This window comes from Dermacentor variabilis, chromosome 3 (assembly GCF_050947875.1).
Source record: "Dermacentor variabilis isolate Ectoservices chromosome 3, ASM5094787v1, whole genome shotgun sequence".
Classification (NCBI taxonomy): domain Eukaryota; kingdom Metazoa; phylum Arthropoda; class Arachnida; order Ixodida; family Ixodidae; genus Dermacentor; species Dermacentor variabilis.
In genome coordinates, this window is record NC_134570.1 from 10,222,232 (window position 1) to 10,241,699 (window position 19,468).

General features: G+C 44.4%; 1 protein-coding gene across 3 annotated transcripts in view; it reads right to left on the reverse strand.

Moving 5' to 3' along the window:
- mTor (serine/threonine-protein kinase Tor) overlaps positions 1-19,468 on the reverse strand; it is a 461,269-nt gene that overhangs the window by 134,766 nt on the left and 307,035 nt on the right. For all 3 annotated transcript variants that reach the window (XM_075684170.1, XM_075684168.1, XM_075684169.1), the window contains one exon: positions 6,535-6,665. In XM_075684170.1, coding sequence (XP_075540285.1) covers positions 6,535-6,665 — 131 coding nt within the window. The remainder of the gene's footprint in view (positions 1-6,534; positions 6,666-19,468) is intronic.

The following is a 19,468-nucleotide window of genomic DNA, read 5'->3' on the forward strand; positions in this document are numbered from 1 at the left end:
TTAAGGCATTAGCGAGTTAATGTCATTTTCCGTGCCCGTGTGGCAGGGGTATTAGTGCAGTGCTCATACTGGTGCCTAATTGAAGCGCTGGCTCCCTAGCATTAACTGAACCAGATTGTAAAGAGTGAGATGGCCTAAAACGGAAGCCCAGTGGCTATGACGCGCGCTGGGAAGCCCGAGGAAGCAGGATCAAATCCGGCTTCCACAGCTGCGTCCCGACAGGGGTGGAATGAGAGAACACTTGCGCAACGTGCATTGGTTAAAGCACCCCAAATGGTAAATTTTGATCCAAAGCCCCCCTGGGCGCTATCACATGCCTCATAATCAGAATGTGGTTTTGGTATGTAAAAACCCAGAATTTTTGAAGAGTGGGGTGGGGAAAATGTTGTACATTTAAGAGAATAAAACTAAGGGCAAAAAAAGAAGGAGAACCATAGCTTCCTTCAATTAATGAAGCTTATCACATTGGCACAATTTTGGCAGACTAAGAAGAAAACTAGTAGTGTTGCAAGACGTCCTTGGTGCAACATAACTTTGCTTTAGGCTATTTAATTCATTGAAAGTACGAACGGGACTGCGTGTAATACATGCAAATAAAGAAAGGAGCATGTGCAGTCATAAGCCCCTTTTTTTCAGTGTTTGCCAGTCCTTTCCTTCCTTTGTCCATGTTTTTACAGTGTAGACCTGTCTATAGAGCTCTTGCCCCTTGGTGCCTTTGCATACAAGATCTGCACTTTGTTCTTATCAAGTAGTGAATGCATGCCTAGCACTTCCTGTTCCCAGGGTTGCAGATGTCCTTCCCTACAGCCAGTGACAGCCTAAGACTGCAACAATGTAAGACAATGCAAGACAACAATGTAAACTGGTGTCAACTCACCTGACAAGTTTTGCTTCTCATTCATCCTATCACAGATTATATGTTTTTGTGCTCATATAGCCTTCGTTGATACATTCAAACACCCTACAATATTGCACATGGCTGTCACCATAATCAGAGGCTAGTTGTGGGTCAAATGTTGAAGATACGCCACAGGCACAAAGGTTCAATCATCAACACTGCCCTCTGTTGGCATGCGCCTGTGGTGTGGCCAAGCCTCTTTCAGGACACCCTGCCACACACTGCTGGTGGCAGTGTTTGCAGACTCGTGTAACCCACTCAGTGACAAACGCTCATGCCAGTTGGTGATGTGTGCCCCAATTTCAATCTTTTCATCGGCTCACCTTGACCCTGAAATGTCCACCCACACTTTGTGCATGCATCTGTACAGAGAGCTTTCTTCTCAGCACCTTAGCCACATGTTACTGCCTTTCATGGATGTGTGTTACTGACTGCTGCATGTATTTCTTTTAGTTTTTAATTCTGAGGTTTTACTTGCCAAAACTGTGACCTGATTATGACGAACGCAGTAGTGGAGGGTTCTGGATTAACTTTACCACCAGTGGTTCTTTAATGTATACCCAAAGCACGCTGGAAGAGTGTTTCTGCATTCCGCCCCATCAGCCACAGTGGTCAATGACTTCACGCTCAGCAATGCAATGCCATAGCCACTGAGAGCTACTGTGAGACCCCTGTTTGTGAATGGAGCAGCTTCTAACACAAAATTTTTCAGCACTGATGATACGACAGCTTGCCATTTGTTGCAATAAAGTGTGTTGTGGTGTCGTCTCCCTTCTATCCTTGTTCGCTAGCGCTAAATATGCTTTCCAAGTCAGCTTACCAACATGCCCAACAAATGGCAATGCTGAAATAAACCCAAGCCATGCAAATTTTCTTGAAAGAGAGAAAGAATGAAAACGAGAGAGAAAGAGAACAGAAGCAGATCCACTGAAACCACATAAGCTGGTTTTAAGACATAATTTACATAAGGGAGTAATCCACCCGAAGCAAGCTGCTGTTTGTAAAACAGAAAACTGCAATCTACACAACCTTGCTGTTTGCAAAAAATGGGCAGAAAGGAAAGGTTAACAGACATCCCTTCTCCCCCTCCTCCTGAAATCCCCTACATTAGTCCACAGCATAAATGCTGCTAATGGTTCACTACCTCAGTAGACAGCTCATCTGACCTGGGGATGTATTCTCGGATAATCACGTTCAGCTATACTATCGCCTTCGCATGACATAGTGCTCAACCAGCCAATCAGCGCGTGCACATAATGGCCGAGGCAACAGGATCCCCAAAAGTGATCGTCCCAGAATATATCCCCCGGTCACATTCCAATAATATAATTTTCTGCCAGCAGACTATTTAACACAATTTGACTGCATTGGCTAATATTTTTTTGTTTCTTTGGTTACTGGCTGATTAAGTGTTCACATGCACAGTTTTCATTCACAAAGATAAGTAAAATAAGTTTTACGTATCTATAAAGTCAGCTGTATGTCATTTGTAGCCATATAAAAGCACTGCCGAGAGTTTTGAACGACTTGGATATGGAATCTATGCCAGGCAACCAGGCACAGTACTGGCCCAACAACACTGAGAGAAGACAGGGCGCTGTCTTCCATCTGGTGCATATTTGACTCACGTGCACATATATGCATTTAAGGGTAGAAAAGGTGAATAAAAAAAATAACAAAGAAAAATGAAAAAGTAAGCAAGATATCCACCACTACATGTCGCAGGGTTGTAGCCACATAGGTACAATCACCTGAAGCACTATTATGATCTAGAGAGAAGTTCTAGCACTTTGTTGGTATGGTATACTCATGCCATGCTTATGCACTACGTTCACATTTTATTCATATAATAACAAATAAACCCTATACAGTAGACTTTCATAGTAGCCCACAACAGTAGCCCATTATGCCCCACTATTTCCACTTCCTCAACAGCTTCACAAGTAGCTTGATCTGCACTCCTTTCCAGTACAAAAAACTGCTGGCACGATGGTTCACAGCTGCAATCAGATATGTGAATACCCATGTGATCAGACATGGAGCTTTGAACAGTTAAAATATGCTCATGGAGGCTTTCATTAGGGCAGTGCACTGCCTGGCCAACAACACATCTTCTGCCACATCAGGGGAGTGAGGTAAGCTACACCTTCAGTGCAGAAACATTTGCACAATGAGATATCAAGAAAATGTAAACTGTCCAAAATTGACGGAAACACAGAATGATTGGAAGCTTTACTTGATTAGCGAACTTATCATACATTAATCTTAAATTCACCTTCTTTCAATACAAAAGTCGTAAGCCTCTGAGGGTCAAAGACGTAAATATATGGCACTGCAAACAAGTCCCAAATGGTCGATATTGTATTTTTACGGAGCCATCTATGTTTTAAAAACATGCCAAATTTTCTACTCTTTGTTGCCTAGCAAGCGCTGCCACCCTGTGTGGATACCACAATTTTTTTTTCCGCTCTGCAGTCTCATGGTTATCATTATGGCCTTTTTATGCTGGCGTTTAAGTGATTGCTCGTGCATCTGCGAGGCGGTTAGTTATGGTTTCGTCTCGCAGGCTGTTTCTGTTCGTTGCACTTATACAAACGGATGCCTATCTGGTTTCTAATGTCTCAAAAGGTCACCGCTAGATACTCCCTCATTTATGGCTCACACGGGTGCAATTACATCTGTTCCCAATTGGGCGCTGGTATGTACATACTATGCCACCGTATACCATATTTAGTCGCATAATGATTACACTTTTTTGTAAAAAAAATTGACGCAAATTCAGGGGTGCGATCATTATGCGGGTTAAATCTCCCGCGAAAAATATATATTTTTTTCATCCCACATTTGCTGTGGGATGACAACGGGTCAAGCAGGCGGCTGTCACTGTACAATTGCACTGTAATAGTGCTGGACACCGAAACAAAAATGGTGGCCGGCGTAGCAAGCCGAACGAGATTTTTTTTTTCTTGTGAGTACATTACATGCATTGAAACATTTCTTCCATATCAGTAGTGAGTAATATCATTAATATCGCCAAGTTTGCGACAATAACATAGCCATGTCTACTTTGAGGGGACAGAAACAGAGATGGATGCACTTAGCTGCCAGTGACATAGAAACACATAGCGGGCATGCTGTGGAAACTGCAGCATTAGTCTTCACTACTATCCTAATACGGCACGTTTCCGCTAAGGGTGGGCGAATATCTTAGCTGCGTTACAAGCGTCGATGTATGAATAGGGTACACTTCTAATGTATCAGTGTAAACATGGCCACTATCGTGGCCGCTCACGATGTGTTGCGTGCCCACGAGTGCAGACGAGAGGAATCGAAACGCGCCTTTTTTGTCGTCGTTGTTGGTCAAAACCATTAAGAAGCCGCAGAGACGTCAACGAACCGCGTGACAAGCGCCATACTTGGAGAACGTTTCCCTTAGAGTCTATTGCTGTTTCGCTTTTGGAAGGCAGTGAGGCAGCCATTCATCGGTGTCTGAGGTGGATTCCGGGGGATCAACATAACGAGAATGGGATTCCGAGAAGCCTACAAGTAATAAAGCCAAGGCAAGTTTGGTTGTAGCATTGTTTTTTTCATGGAAGTGCAGAAAGTGATGCAAGAAATGAAATGGGGCATCTGCTTAAAAATGTTTGGTGCATGCAGACCGCTTGGTATGTCTTCAAAAGTTGTTTGCGTAGCATTTGACAGCATTCAACAAATGGTAAGCGGGATCATCATTAGCTAGACTTGGCACACGACATATCGCTGCGACAAGTTTGGGGTGCAATCATTCCACAGGAAAGAAAAAAAAATCGACTTTTGCCGACAAAATTCAGGGGTGCGATCATTACGCAAGTGTGATAATTATGCGAGTAAATATGGTATGAAAAATGCTGCCATGCCTGCACACAACCATACAGTTTTCTTGCCTGCGCTCACATACACGATTGAATTATGTTGTGGGCATGTGTGCTAATTGCTATGCTGTGAGTTGAGTGTCAATGCTTTTGATGAAGATTACTGCCCACAGAACACATATCAATTTTATTTACTTCTTTGTACTTACTATAAGTATTCATGCAAGCCTATCTGTATTCATAAAGAAACAATGCATGTTTACATACGAAAAATATCATATTTACACGAATGTAGGTTGACCTGCTTTTTTTAATTTGAAAATCTGAAATAGGGGGGTTGACTTACAATCGAAACCAAAACATGGCACCGCCAAAGAAGCGAGACCAATGAGATATCAGGGGAGCTACAACGTAGTTACAATTTCGTTTGCTCTATGGCCCTACCCATAGCTCTTCACTATCCCGCGCATTTTTTTTTTGCTTTTCAGAAGGGTTTTTCTACATTTTTTAGAGTTTCACAGCGCATGCAACACTCATGGGGGAGGGGGGGGCTGTCGAAAGTTGATGGAAGTGCTGCTGTTCCATTCGAGGTGGCACCGTCTGAACGGCGGCGCTTGCGGGGAGTATCGATAGTTCATAGAAGAGCAGACACCATTCAAGTGTTTCTCTTTCCCTGTAGCTCTGTTGTCGCGTTCGACTTCACTGCAAGCTACGTGCTACTTCCATCCTTCCTCAGTCATCATGAGTGCTCCAGGCCCACTAAACATTCGGCCCTCGTTCACAGCAGCGTTCAAGAGGGCTGCCATCTTTTACACCGAAAAAACAAATCCCTGCACAGCAGGCCACAATTTGGTGTTTCTGAACGGGTGATGTGAGTGGCGACTGCAGCGAAGCGAAATTTTCACCTGTGACGGCAAGCAAAGAATTTCCTACCGGCCGAAGTCGGGACGCTTTTCGGAGAGTAGGCCAAGCTTGTGGTGTACGTCGCTGAAACGCGTGATCGGTCCCTGCCAGTGAAGTGCGACATGGTCATGAAACAAGCCCGGATCTTCACCTTTTAGGGACCTGCTCTGCAGTGAGTACAACGAGTGGCTGGCGGCAGAAGACTACGAACTTATGCCAACCGGACCTGTCAAAAGAGCCTCCCTGATGGCTACATGTGGTTGGGCGCATTCCGCGCAGGCTGCTGTTCCACAAGATGTCGTGGTGCGCTTGTTTGCCAAATGTGAAATTTTGCTGGACGACGACGCGCTGTGAAACCGTAGCAGCGCTGACGATGGCACAAGTGAAGAGCAGTCCAGTGATCACGCCAGCTACTAATAAATTTTTGTTATGGAATGCACCCTCGAGTATGCTCTTTATTTTTTTCCCCTGTCACACGCGATATGAGGGGAGGTCAACTTACATTCAAGTCGACTTACAATCATGTAAATACAGTATATATTTTTTCCCTTTATTATCACTCTAGAAGAACTGCGGTAAATTTTTTGTTTGCAATAAAGAAATTCTACTCTCGGGGGTCGTACTTGGCAAAAAAAAAAAAAAATTTACCCTCAGAGGGTTAAAGTACCCTTTCAAACATAAGATTCAATTGCTTGTGGTATCCTCTATTTTGTGTAGCTCTCTTGCCTGTGCTTACATTATGCTGCTGTCCTTGAAATCTCCCTGCATGACACAAAAGAGGCAAAAAGCGTGACGTATCTTAGTGCTTGGTTGAAGAAAACAAAAGAAATTTATCAACCAACACACAAAGACAATCGACAAAATACACAAAGGTCCCATCACCTGGCCAGGAGTTTCTGGTGCTCACTGCGCTGTGCATTCTCATTGGGAATAGGCAGGCACAGGTGGTTCAGGGTGCTGTTTGCTGGAAGCTCTGTCTGGACAAAGTGGTGCAGCTGCCTCAGGGCGTTTTCCTGCAGGAAGATAGAGGCATACATCTAGGGTTGTGCAGTACACACAAGCTGCGTCACGAGCCATTCTTCTTGCACACACCGCGGCAAGATGAGGACATTACCTAAACAGGGGTGGGACTGCCCAAAGTCATTTTGGAGAAATTTTTTGACCAAGTAAAATTTCATTTTGAAGCAGTTTGAAGCAGGCCAATCTGAATTTTTGGAGAATAATAGAATATGGCAGCACACTTTGAAACCATGAAGAAACAGAATAAACCAACACGGGCACTGTACCACAACTGTCAGCAAAATGTTAACTTAATTTTGAAGCAGATTACCCTGATACTGAAACCGTCTAGTAGATGCAAATTTTGGTAATAGTACCTGCAGATGTTTAATTAGTGGCAGCGACCACAAAAAACACGCATTCTGCAATAGTGAGTCTGAAATTTCGATGAAGATGATGATTGGAGTTTATTGGTGCAAGGGCCAGAAGTGGCCAAAGAGCACCAAGGCTATGACAATAGTGCCACAGGGATGAGAGTAGCTGAAAGGGATAGGAAATTTTATTTACAGAATATACACAAAGAGAGGTGGTGGCAGGCTAGACAGCAGAACAACCACACGAGCGCTACCTCGATCGTCGTCTTCACCGTCTTTCTGGCGCATTCTTCCATGCTCGGCAGGATGTGTGCTTCAGCGTGCAGAAATAGCGCATGACACAGAACCCCCACTAGCGAGAGCACCGTCTCGGCGCTTAAGGAGCAGTAGGATTGTGTCCGGCAACATAAGGATTAAGCCAGGAGACGTGCACAATATCAGTGGTGGACGCGGCAGATGATTGACTGTCCAATGAAGTGATTTCATATGTGACGTCAGTGATCTGGTGTAGGACCTGGTAAGACCCGGAGTAGCAGGAAAGAAGCTTGGACGACAAGCCAATGTGGCGGCAAGGTGTCCGGAGAGTAATTAACGACTCTGTGATGGCAATCGTAGTGGGCCTTCTGGGACAGCTGGGAGGCATAAAGACGATCCCTTGCAATCTGGCAAGCCGTTGCAGCCCGAGAAGCTGCAACGTGGGCACACTCTGTAACAGGGTGCACAGGTGATGGTAAAAGAGTCTCGAAGAGCAACGGGGCATGGCGACCAAACAAAAGATAGAAGCGGTGTCATGGTGTGACGAGTTGTAGGCAAATGACACATAAGGCAAGGTGCTGTCCCAATCACAGTGGTCTGAGGAAACGTACGTGGAGAGCATAGTGGTCAGCGTGCGGTTGAGGCTCTCGGTAAGCAGATTGGTTTGCATATGGTAGGCAGTGGTTAGCTTGTGATGTATGTAACACGAACGAAGAATGTCATTGACAACTTGGGACAGAAATGAGCACCCACGGTTGGTCAGCAGCCGTCGAAGAGTGCCATGGTGAAGAATAACGTCGTAAAGTAGAAGTTCCGCAACATCAGTGGCACAGCTTGTCGGCAGTGCCCGCATGATAGCGTATTGTGTCATGTAGTCCGTAGCTACGGCAATCCACTTGTTCCCAGTCAGAGATGTTGGGAATGGCCCGACGAGATAAAGGCCGACTCGGTAGAACGGGACACTAGGAATGTTTATGGGTTGAAGAGGACCGGCCGGCGACAAGGATGGATGCTTGTGGTGCTGGCAGGACTCACATGTGGCAACGTATCGGCGCACAGAGTGGTGGAGGCCTGGCCAGAAGAATCGATGCCGAACGCGATCGTACATGCGAGCTGCTCCAAGATGTCCAGTGGTGGGGGTGTCATGAAGCTGTTCGAGAACAGTGGAACGGAGTGTTTCGGGAACAACCAGTAGAAGCTCAGGGCCATCGGAGCTGGTGTTGCATCTGTATAAGATTCCGTCACAAAGCACGAATAATTGTAGGTATGGGGCAGAGTGATGAGAGCGCAGATGGTGTATAATTGACCACAAATTGGCATCGTGGAGCTGTTCGCTGCGTATGTCGGTTAAATCGGATATTGCAAAGACACACGTGTCCGAATCGTGGGCTGCCAAGTCGGGAGGATCCACAGGATGACGGGATAGGCAGTCCGCATCCAGGTACAGTCTGCCAGACTTGTAAGTGACGTGAGAGCTGCATTCTTGCAGTTTCAGTGCCCAGCGACCAAGTCGTCCAGTGGGATCTTTGAGGGAAGACAACCAGCAAAGTGCATGGTGGTCTGTAATGACCGAAAATGTGCAGCTGAACAAATATTTATTTATTTAATAATACTGTCAGCCCATGAAGGGCCATTACAGGAGTGGAAAATACAAACACATACAAGGATACAGTATGACAACAAAAGCAAGTAAATGAACAACTGCAGACATTTCAGCAGGGACGCGAATCAGTTTAGATTCTATGCACCTTACAAACTTCCCCCAAAAGATAAGAAACAAAATGAACAGATACACCTTTGGCAAAGTTATGATATACATATTAGTTAGCGGCAAAAAGAATAACGTGTACACATTGCAAAAATTCCTCAACGCATGAGGCCGACATGACAGAGTCGGGGAGCGCATTCCATCCCGTAATACCTCTCGGGACAAAGCTGTACTTAAAACAGTCATTTCTGACTTGAGGGGGTGTGATGTACTGGCTATGACGATGTCTGGATATTTCATTTGTCGAGATTTTGAAGAAGTTGTGTTTGTCGACAAGCAAGTGACCATTAATGATAAGGTAAATTAGTTTCAGTCGCTCATACCTGGTACGTAAGTCTAGCGGAGGTAAGTCGGCAAGTTTACAAAGTTCAGTGGGGGATTGGCAGTAGTGAAACTTGTTAAATATGAACCTTGATGCTAACCTCTGGATTCTGTCAATCTTTTGTTGGTTGGATTTAGTGTAGGGATCCCATACAGCTTCAGCATACTCCAAGATAGGACGTATTAAGGATTTATAGGCTAAAATTTTGACCTCAGGTGTCGACGCACTTATATTCCGTCTTAGGCTCCAGAGCGCTTTGCTGGCCTTACCACATACAGCATCAATGTGTTGATTCCATCTGAGGTCAGAAGTGAACGTTAGTTCTAGATACTTATGTTTATCGACTCTGTTAATAGTTATACTATTTATGTTGTGAGGGTAATGCAAAATTTTTTTCTTTCTCGTTATGGACATAACAACAGACTTAGCTGCGTTTAGTTCCATCTGCCAGTCGTCACACCCTTTTTTAATTATTTGCAGACTAGACCGTAAATTGGCCTGATCATTACTATCTTGAATTTTATTATACATCACACAATCATCAGCAAACAGTCTGACAGGGACACTAATATTACTGGGCAAGTCATCTATAAAGATCAGAAATAAAAGAGGACCTAGGACACTTCATTGCGGAACTCCGGACACAACACGGGAAGGGCGTGATGTGCACCCCCCGAAATCAACGTATTGTTCTCTAGAAGAAAGGTAAGATGAAAACCACTGAGTGATTGCGGGGCTCTGAAATACAGAATTAATTTTTATGATTAACTTCGGATGGGACAATTTGTCGAATGCTTTCGCAAAGTCGAGGAAGATTATGTCTGTTTGACCACGGGAGTTTAACGTTTCAGAGAGGTCATGTACAATTTCAATGAGTTGGGTGGTTGTTGAGAGCTGTTTTCGGAAACCATGCTGTCCAGGAAAAAACAAGTTGTATTTGTCCAAGTAAGAAACTAATTGTTTATTAACAATGTGCTCGAGGAGCTTAGAACACGCGCTTGTAATAGAAATTGGTCTGTAATTTGCCACTTCCGCTGTACTGCCACTTTTGTGTATAGGTATGATTTTTGCGCGTTTCCATGCTACCGGGAAGCAACCACTATCAACAGAGGACTGAAAAATTTTATTTAGGTATTTAGAGTTCCATTCTGCATATCTACGTAAAAATTCACTTGGAATGCCGTCAGGACCAGGGCTCTTCTTAACATCAATATTCAGAAGAAGATTTAAAACGCCTTGTTCATTAATTTCAATGTCTGCAATGGGTGGTCTAGCAGCTGTGTAGGCTACATGGGGTGTATGACCATTATCTTAAGTAAAAACAGATGCAAAGTAAGCATTAAAATTATCAGCTTGCATTGCAGCAGTACTGCAGGATTCTGAGGATAACGGTTTTGTGGATGGGTTGACATACCGCCAGAACTTCTGCGGCGCCTCTTTAAGGAACTTCGTAAGTGTCACATTATAAAACTTGTCTTTAGATTCTTTTATAAGGCATTTCAGGTCATGGCTCATGTGTTGAATTGAGATCTTCTTATCGGGGGTTGGATTCCTCGAACAGTCCCCACGTTTTCGCCTTAATCTTCTCTTTAGATGTATAACTTCCCTTGTAATCCAAGGATTTTTCCTTTTAATTCGTTTATAGCACTGTGGTATGTAGTTTGGTATACAATCCATGACTGTTGCAAAGTAGTAGTCCCATAAATCATCTGTACTAGTATTTGACTCAAAGAGATGAACAAAATGGTCAAAAGAACGCTCTAAAAAGTCTAACACACCAACATCATTGGCCGAGGAAAACTTCAAAAATGTTTTATGAAGAGCACATGGGTATGGTACAGGTCCTATGCTTAGAAATGCTTGCACCATTTTATGGTCCGAAAGACCATCCTCCGTTTTACATATTTCTAGATATGGTATTAAAGAATTTGACAGAAAAATTAAATCAAGTATTGATGAATTAGTCTCACAGATTCTTGTATAATCTGTCACTACCTTGGTTAGGCCTAAACAGAAAGCTAGCTTCAAAAGCTGGTCACAACTTGAAACCTCAGTCTGTCCTGGTGAAAGTGTCGGCCAATCAATGCCGGCCAAGTAAAAATCACCTAAAAGTATAATGTTATTGCCTTGATGCATGTTAGACTCCATAAATTTTCTTAAATGAGAATAACATCTACGGGTGAGTTAGGAGCCCTGTAAATACAACTAATAAGGACTTGATGTTCACCCAACTTTGTTTTGATCCAGACCGTTTCCATCGCTTTCTCAGTCTCGAGAATATCATATGGTACACCGTTCTTTATCAAGAATGCTACGCCACCACCTCGATCTTCCCGATCTCTTCTGACAATTGAATACCCAGGGGGTGTGACCTCTGAATTATTTACATCCTTACACAGGCATGTCTCTGTTATACCCATAACATCTGGTTCATGCTCCAAGACAATGCTCTCTAGGGACCAACTTATTTAGGATACTTCTGGCGTTCACATTAACAATACTAAACTTTGCCTCTTTTGTACGGGGATGTCAGGTGTTTCTTGCGCGAAGTGGTTGCACAACTTTGACCCTTTCATGTTTATCTTCATCCCAACTGAACATTACATTATTAACTTTCAATTTATCGAAGATCAATGCCACTTTTGCTCCACATTTCCTTTCCTCAGAGCAAGAACTCCACAGCTTCTTTTGTAATTCAACAATGCTTTTAGAATAATCTTTGCTAATACTAATCTGGGTGCCTTTGAGCTTGGAACAATTTTGTAGTATTATTGTCTTATCCCTGAAATCTACGAACTTTAGTATGATCGGGCGGTTCACACCAGGAATCCTCTTTCCGAGCCTGTGAATCCTCTCGATGGAGCCTAACTTAAGCTTGAGTATACCTTCGAATATGCCCTCGTTTACTTTTTTCATTAGCATTTCCTCACTTTCTTGCCCTTCTTCTACAACTCCGCGTACAATTATGTTATTTCCTCGAGATCGGTTTTCTAAATTATCAACTTTACGGCCGAGCTCAGCCAAATTAGCATCATTCCTGATAACTAAATTCTCAATTTTAGTGAGCCTGTCACGTGTTTCATCCAGAGACAGCAATTTATTTTCTATCGTTGATAGCCTGTTTTCAACAAGTTGCAAACTAGTATCACAGGAATTTTGCTTTTCTTGTATGTCATTAAGCTTAAGCAGGATTTTCTTCTGCGTTTCAAGTAGTTCCTTAGGCATCTCGTCAGTCAGAGGACCAGGGTTCTCTTCAACGTCTCCGGATATTAACAGCAACATCCTCACCACTGACAAACAATCACATAAGCAATTCCAAAGGATGTGTGGACACGGCAGCACGACCAAACAGAGGAAATTGCTACGGAAACCAATATTTTTTTTACTAACCTGCACGAACAACGGTATGTCAGTCGACATAGTCACGGCCGGGCTGCCGTGTCCACTGAAGGAAAGAGCCGGTGAAGATTTTTTTATAAGCGGTGGGCGTGTGCCGACGTCAGAGTCCATTGGCGTCATCGTGCGCCCAAATGTTGCGCGGTAGTTGATGTACACGTGCGACAGCAGTGGTACCATCCAGATATCAGGATCCGGAAGGGATGCGCCGTCTTCACTTTCCAAAGCAGGGAAGCATGGTGCTTGAACAGACGCAAACTCCAGCGGGCAGGAGCCATGGTCCGCGCGATGTAGATGGCCAGCTGCAGTGAAGAGCACGCAGGCCGAAAAGACCTGCACGAACAACGGTATGTCAGTCGACATAGTCACGGCCGGGCTGCCGTGTCCACTGAAGGAAAGAGCCGGTGAAGATTTTTTTATAAGCGGTGGGCGTGTGCCGACGTCAGAGTCCATTGGCGTCATCGTGCGCCCAAATGTTGCGCGGTAGTTGATGTACACGTGCGACAGCAGTGGTACCATCCAGATATCAGGATCCGGAAGGGATGCGCCGTCTTCACTTTCCAAAGCAGGGAAGCACGGTGCTTGAACGGACGCAAACTCCAGTGGGCAGGAGCCATGGTCCGCGCGATGTAGATGGCCAGCTGCAGTGAAGAGCACGCAGGCCGAAAAGACCTGCACGAACAATGGTATGTCAGTCGACATAGTCACGGCCGGGCTGCCGTGTCCACTGGAAATATGGTCAGGAAATATGGCCGAAACTTGCCAATAGCCCAAACTAGTGCCAGGCACTTGCGCTCAGTGATGGAAAACTTTCACTCTGAAGAGGAAAGAAGGCGACTGGCATAGGCAATGACACGGTCTCGTCCTTGTTGCTGCTGGGCGAGAACAGCGCTGATGCCATGTCCATTGGTGCCGGTGCGGAGTTCAGTGGGGGCTGATGGGTCAAAATGAGCCAAGATGGGTGGTGATGTAAGTAAAGTCGTGAGCGTGTGAAACGCAGTGGCCCGTTCAGGACCCCAAGAAAAAGACATGTCCTTCTTCAAAAGGTGCGTGAGTGGATGGGCAACGTAGGCGAAGTTCTTGACAAAACGTCGAAAATAGGAGCACAAGCCGACAAAGCTCCGTACGTCTTTAGTGGAACGTGGCACGGGAAGTCGTTGACAATGCGAATTGTTTCTGGGTCAGGTTGCATGCCTTCAGCACTCACAAGGTGGCCAAACACAGTGATTTCGCAGCGGCCAAAATGGCATTCGGCAGTTATTATCTGTGACACCCCGCAAGCTTATCTTTCTACCAATGTGCAAGTCCAGAGGGAAGCTAGATAGAACAGAAGAGAAGAGGAGGAGAGGAGGAGGCAGAGAATGTGTAGAACCGACGCAGTCGCAAAACAGCCTTGCCACTTTTCACTTGCAGTTACCATACAAACGCAGGGGGGGGGGGGAGGGCAGGATAGGGAAAAGGTAATGTGAGAAGGCAAGGAAACACTGGATAAGCTTAAGTTCAAGGTATGATACGGTGTGTTTCTGCTATTTCTGAAAATAAAACCCTGCAAATATGTATAGCGGACAACTTACGCAGAGCGTACAGAAGCAGAGCCGCATTAATTAAAGCACACCGCAGGGTCTAGGCAACGCAATGGAAGCGGTTGCATGCCAAATCAACACTTCTGTGCCCGCCATGTTAGCTCTGCAGCTATGGCATTGCTCGAGGTCGCAGATTTGACCGCGGCAGCTGTATTTTGAAAGGGGAAAAAATAAAAAACGCTCGCACACTTTGATTTAGTGACATGTTAAAGAACACTACTGACGATATTGCCTTGCTTAGTAACTCAGGGGACTAAGTGCAATGCATGCTCATTGACCTGAATAGGCAAAGCAAAAGGGTCAGTTTAAAAATTAATCTGCAGAAAACTAAAGTAACGTTTAATAGTCTGAAGAGAACAGCAGCTTACGATAGGTAGCGAGGCACTGGAAGTGGTAAGGTAATACGTCTACTTAGGACAGGTAGCGATCGCGGATCCGGATCATGAGACTGAAATAATCAGAAGAATAAGAATGGGCTGGGGTGCATTTGGCATGCATTCTTAGATCATGAACAGCAGGTTGCCATTATCTCTCAAGAGAAAAGTGTATAACAGCTGTGTCTTAACAGAACTCACCTACGGGGCAGAAACCTGGAGGCTTACGAAAAGGGTTCTACTTAAATTGAGGACGACGCAACGAGCTATGGAAAGAAGAATGATGGGCGTAACATTAAGGGATAAGAACAGAGCAGATTGGATGAGGGAACAAACTCGATTTAATGACATCTTAGTTGAAACTAATAAAAAGAAATGGGGCAGGGCATGTAATGAGGAGGGAAGATAACCGATGGTCATTAAGGGCTACGGACTGGATTCCGAGAGAAGGAAGCATAGAAGGGGGAGCAGAAAGTTAGGTGGACGGATAAGATTAAGAAGTTTGCAGGGACAACATGGCTACAATTAGCACATGACCGGGGTAGTTGGAGAAGTATGGGAAAGGCCTTTGCCCTGCAGTGGGTGTAGCCAAGCTGATGATGATGATGTCTAGATTTGTTGATGAAAGGAAAGTTGTACTTTAGCGTTTAGTTTTAGGCAAGCTGAAATCGGTTAGCACAGGACAGGTTTAATTGGAGATTGCAGGGAGAGACCTTCATCCTACAGTGGACATAAACAGGCTGATGATGATATGCGCAGCCAGTCAGTGACAAGTCAGGCAAAGTGCAGAGTCAGGCGCTTTTCGTCTGCTGATGCAGAAGACAATGTGCAGTCTGCTCTGGTTGGCTAGAGCAAGTGTAGCACATGACATCATAGCCTCCACCCGGCACTACACTTGTCTACAGAAGCCTGCATGAAGCGTAGGTAAAAAAAACTAGCCATATTTAATGCGTGTTCCATTTTTTCTTTTTTTAAGTTTAGGTTGCTATTTGTACAAGGTGTGTCTACAGAGAAGGTGTGTCTCAGAGACGTTGTCACATCTTTGTGTGAGTTTGTACAGCTTTACATTTGTGTGATCGACATCACCTTGTGTACCTTCGCAAGAGCCAAGTAGCGCAAAGAAACGTGGCTCCTTTCTTTGATCATCATGGTGGGCTCCAGAAACGGAGATCGCCGACTCGGTGGCGCTCTTGTCAGACTGTATATAGAGACGACATCAGTCTTGCGTTAATCCAAGCAAATCTGATCGCCTACAAACGTAGTAGGAGGCAGGGTATTATTAGAAATCTTTTGAAGCTGCTGTATGCCTCATAAATTTAATTTAATTTTTTTGGTGAACGAGTTTTTCGGACTGTTCAATTTTCTTGACTATTTTTCTCTCCCTGCAAGGTGCGGAAAATCGGACAGTGACTGCAATTGGTGTGTAAAATCTTCACCGCTGTTGAGCATAGGCATTTGTCCGAAAAACTAACATGAATGTCAAGTATAGCTTTGCGAAAGGGCCGATGATGTCACTTGGAATATTATCACTTTGTTCTAGCTGATTAGGAAACCGCACTCCACTGTATGTTAAGTGGTTCAATGGCAGTGAATTTCGTATGATGGACTCCACATAGACATTATTGTGGTCATGAAAGGAGCATAATCTTCATCAGCCCCGGTGTTGGGAGGCCCAAACACAGTGCGAAGTGCATTCATCATGCTGGCTGCTTTTCTGTGCATTCTAGTAGACTGTATCACGAGTCAGAATCACTGTCATTTGATTTTTCACACCCTGCAAAGCTATTAGAGTACAACTGTATTTGCAAAAACTCATAAAAATTTCTAAAAACTCAAGCAATAAGTATAAAAACCAGCCCTCTAAGACCCTTCAGGCATGATGGTACAGGTAACCACCACCTTTAATGACATGGCAAACTGTAATAATGGAGTCTAGCGCTTAATTTCTTGCACGACATGAACTTTCTATGCATAAAATACATTATCCCATGCTTGAAACCTACGAAGGATGGAATTTAAGTTTCTTTTCATCCAGGAATTTTAAGTTCAGTGTTCATCACGTCACAGAGCTAGGTCATCACAGTTTGGAAAAAAATGTTGCCACACGTGACAGTGGAGCCCAAAGGCAGTGTGCTACCACTCTTGAAGTAATAGAAGCTTGAAAGTTAGCTGGCAAGACTGGCACACTTGAAGAGGAAATAAATCCAGAAAACATGGTCACCTGTGACCTCTGATGCCGGAAAGAGCCAACCATTATATGCCGAAACTTTGGCAAGCTAGAAATTTAAAAATATTTTTCCATAAAAAGCCTTTTTAGAGACTGTAGAATGTAGTACCAGCAGTTTATTGATAAAAAATTATTTTGTTATTGCTGGTTTTGAGCTGTCCTACATATAGGACACAAGACAAATGCACTACTTAAAGGGTGTGGTAGAACTTCAAATACTTCTTACAAACTCCGATGGCACATTTCTCATAACGCATGCTAGTTTTCCCCATGGTAGGGGAACAAGTTGTTTGTTCGCACTGAAAAATTGCAATTTGGCTGAATCGGCCGAATCGATTTCGTGTTTTCAACAAATACTGTTGGCTCTTTGCATGCAATGACATATAAGCCCTCTTGTATATGGCAGCTATAGGACTTTGAAATGTGTGCAGGTCATCTTTATTACTACCTACACCGTGGTGCTTGAAGGCATTGTTGACACACACATCAGGACAGTATGTAAGCAGCAAAGAATACCGCTTCTTGCCCATATTGGCCTCAAGCTCCACCACTGGAAAAGCTGGCGTTACCGTCGGCATGACGTGCTATTAGGGATCACGTAAACATAGCGGCCGCGTCGGCTGCTTCGAGAGCGCCAAAGCGAGCTGAAAACGAGAGTTTTCAGCTCGCTTCGGCGCTCACATGTAACCTCAGTTACACATATCATAAGAAGCGAACAAACACTGACACCAAGGACAACATAGGGGAAATTACTTGTGCATAATAAATGAAATAAAGAAACGATAAAGTAACGGAAATTAAAGTGGATGAAAAAACAACTTGCCGCAGGTGGGAACCGAACCCACAACCTTCGCATTTCGCGTGCGATGCTCTACCAATTGAGCTACCACGGCGTCGTTTTCCCATCCACTTTCTTGGGTATTTATGTGTCCTAGTAGAACCCTGGGAGTGTTAGCCAGCGCCACCACTCACAGACTTTGGCGGCGGACGTGGAACGTCTTTTTTGCCGCAGGCGTCACGAGAACGTGATCTTTTAGGGTGAAGTTGTTTCTTCATCTACTTTAATTTCCGTTACTTTATCGTTTCTTTATTTCATTTATTATGCACAAGTAATTTCCCCTATGTTGTCCTTGGTGTCAGTGTTTGTTGGCTTCTTATGATATGACTAATAAAAATCGGGCCCCTCGGTTAACCCCCTTTCTTCTCGTTCATTACATAACGAGGGTCTCGAATCCGGCAACATTGATGCCTTCAGGTAGCATATGTGGGTTTATTGACCAGTTGCCTTATTCACCCTAAAAGATCACGTTCTCGTGACGCCTGCGGCAAAAAAGACGTTCCACGTCCGCCGCCAAGGTCTGTGAGTGGTGGCGCTGGCTAACACTCCCAGGGTTCTACTAGGACACATAAATACCCAAGAAAGTGGTTGGGAAAACGACGCCGTGGTAGCTCAATTGGTAGAGCATCGCACGCGAAATGCGAAGGTTGTGGGTTCGGTTCCCACCTGCGGCAAGTTGTTTTTTCATCCGCTTTAATTTCCGTTACTTTATCGTTTCTTTATTTCATTTATTATGCACAAGTAATTTCCCCTATGTTGTCCTTGGTGTCAGTGTTTGTTGGCTTCTTATGATATGACTAATAAAAATCAGGCCCCTCGGTTAACCCCCTTTCTTCTCGCTCAGTTACACATGTAACTGAGGTTACATGTGATAACACATGTAACCTCAGTTATGTTACAGATTTTTCTCAGCGCTTGTAAATCATGTTTGCCATTGTTTCGGCATTTACATTGTGCATCAGTCGAAACCTTCGTTTTTTTCTGAAATGTTTTTATGTACTGATCTACTTACTGTATGTGATATTTATTTTCGAGCAAGTGATTCTATGGTTTTTTTTTTTCTCTCTTTGTTGACTTCTGGTGTAAGCCAATTTTATTGTTATGTAATACTTATTGCATATGCATCTTCTGCTTTCTCGAAATCTATCCCGTTGAAGCAAAAGTAATGCTTTGGAGACATGTGTTCTGAATAATTGAATTTTTCGTTGCGGTGTGCTGTGTGTTAAAGATATGTTCGACAAATATGTATGTGAATGATATGTCATGCTGCCTTGAACTGTAGGGGCGCAGAGGCTCTGTGAGGCATTTTGCCTTTACCTCTGCCCCCTACACGGAGAGAATCCGTGAAACAAACAATAAATTCCCTCCTACGCTGCGGTCCTCATTTAGTGGCGAGATTTTCCCGCTTCGAGTGTCTCCTTTACAATGCTTGAAGGCACTAGAATAGGTAGTGGCTGCCTTTGAAGGCACGCAAGATGGTAGGCTACTGCTCGGTGCCGCAGCGCTGGACGTACGCAACGGAGCCCGGTGTCAGCCTTATTCACACGTAGCCGCAGGACAAGAAGTTGCGTGAAGCTTGGCTCGTGAAACATAAAACCGGCAAACAGACATCGGCTACAACTCGGGTATTCAGCAAGCACAGACGCGAGGAAGGTTTCTGCTACGGCGCCGGGTCTGCGA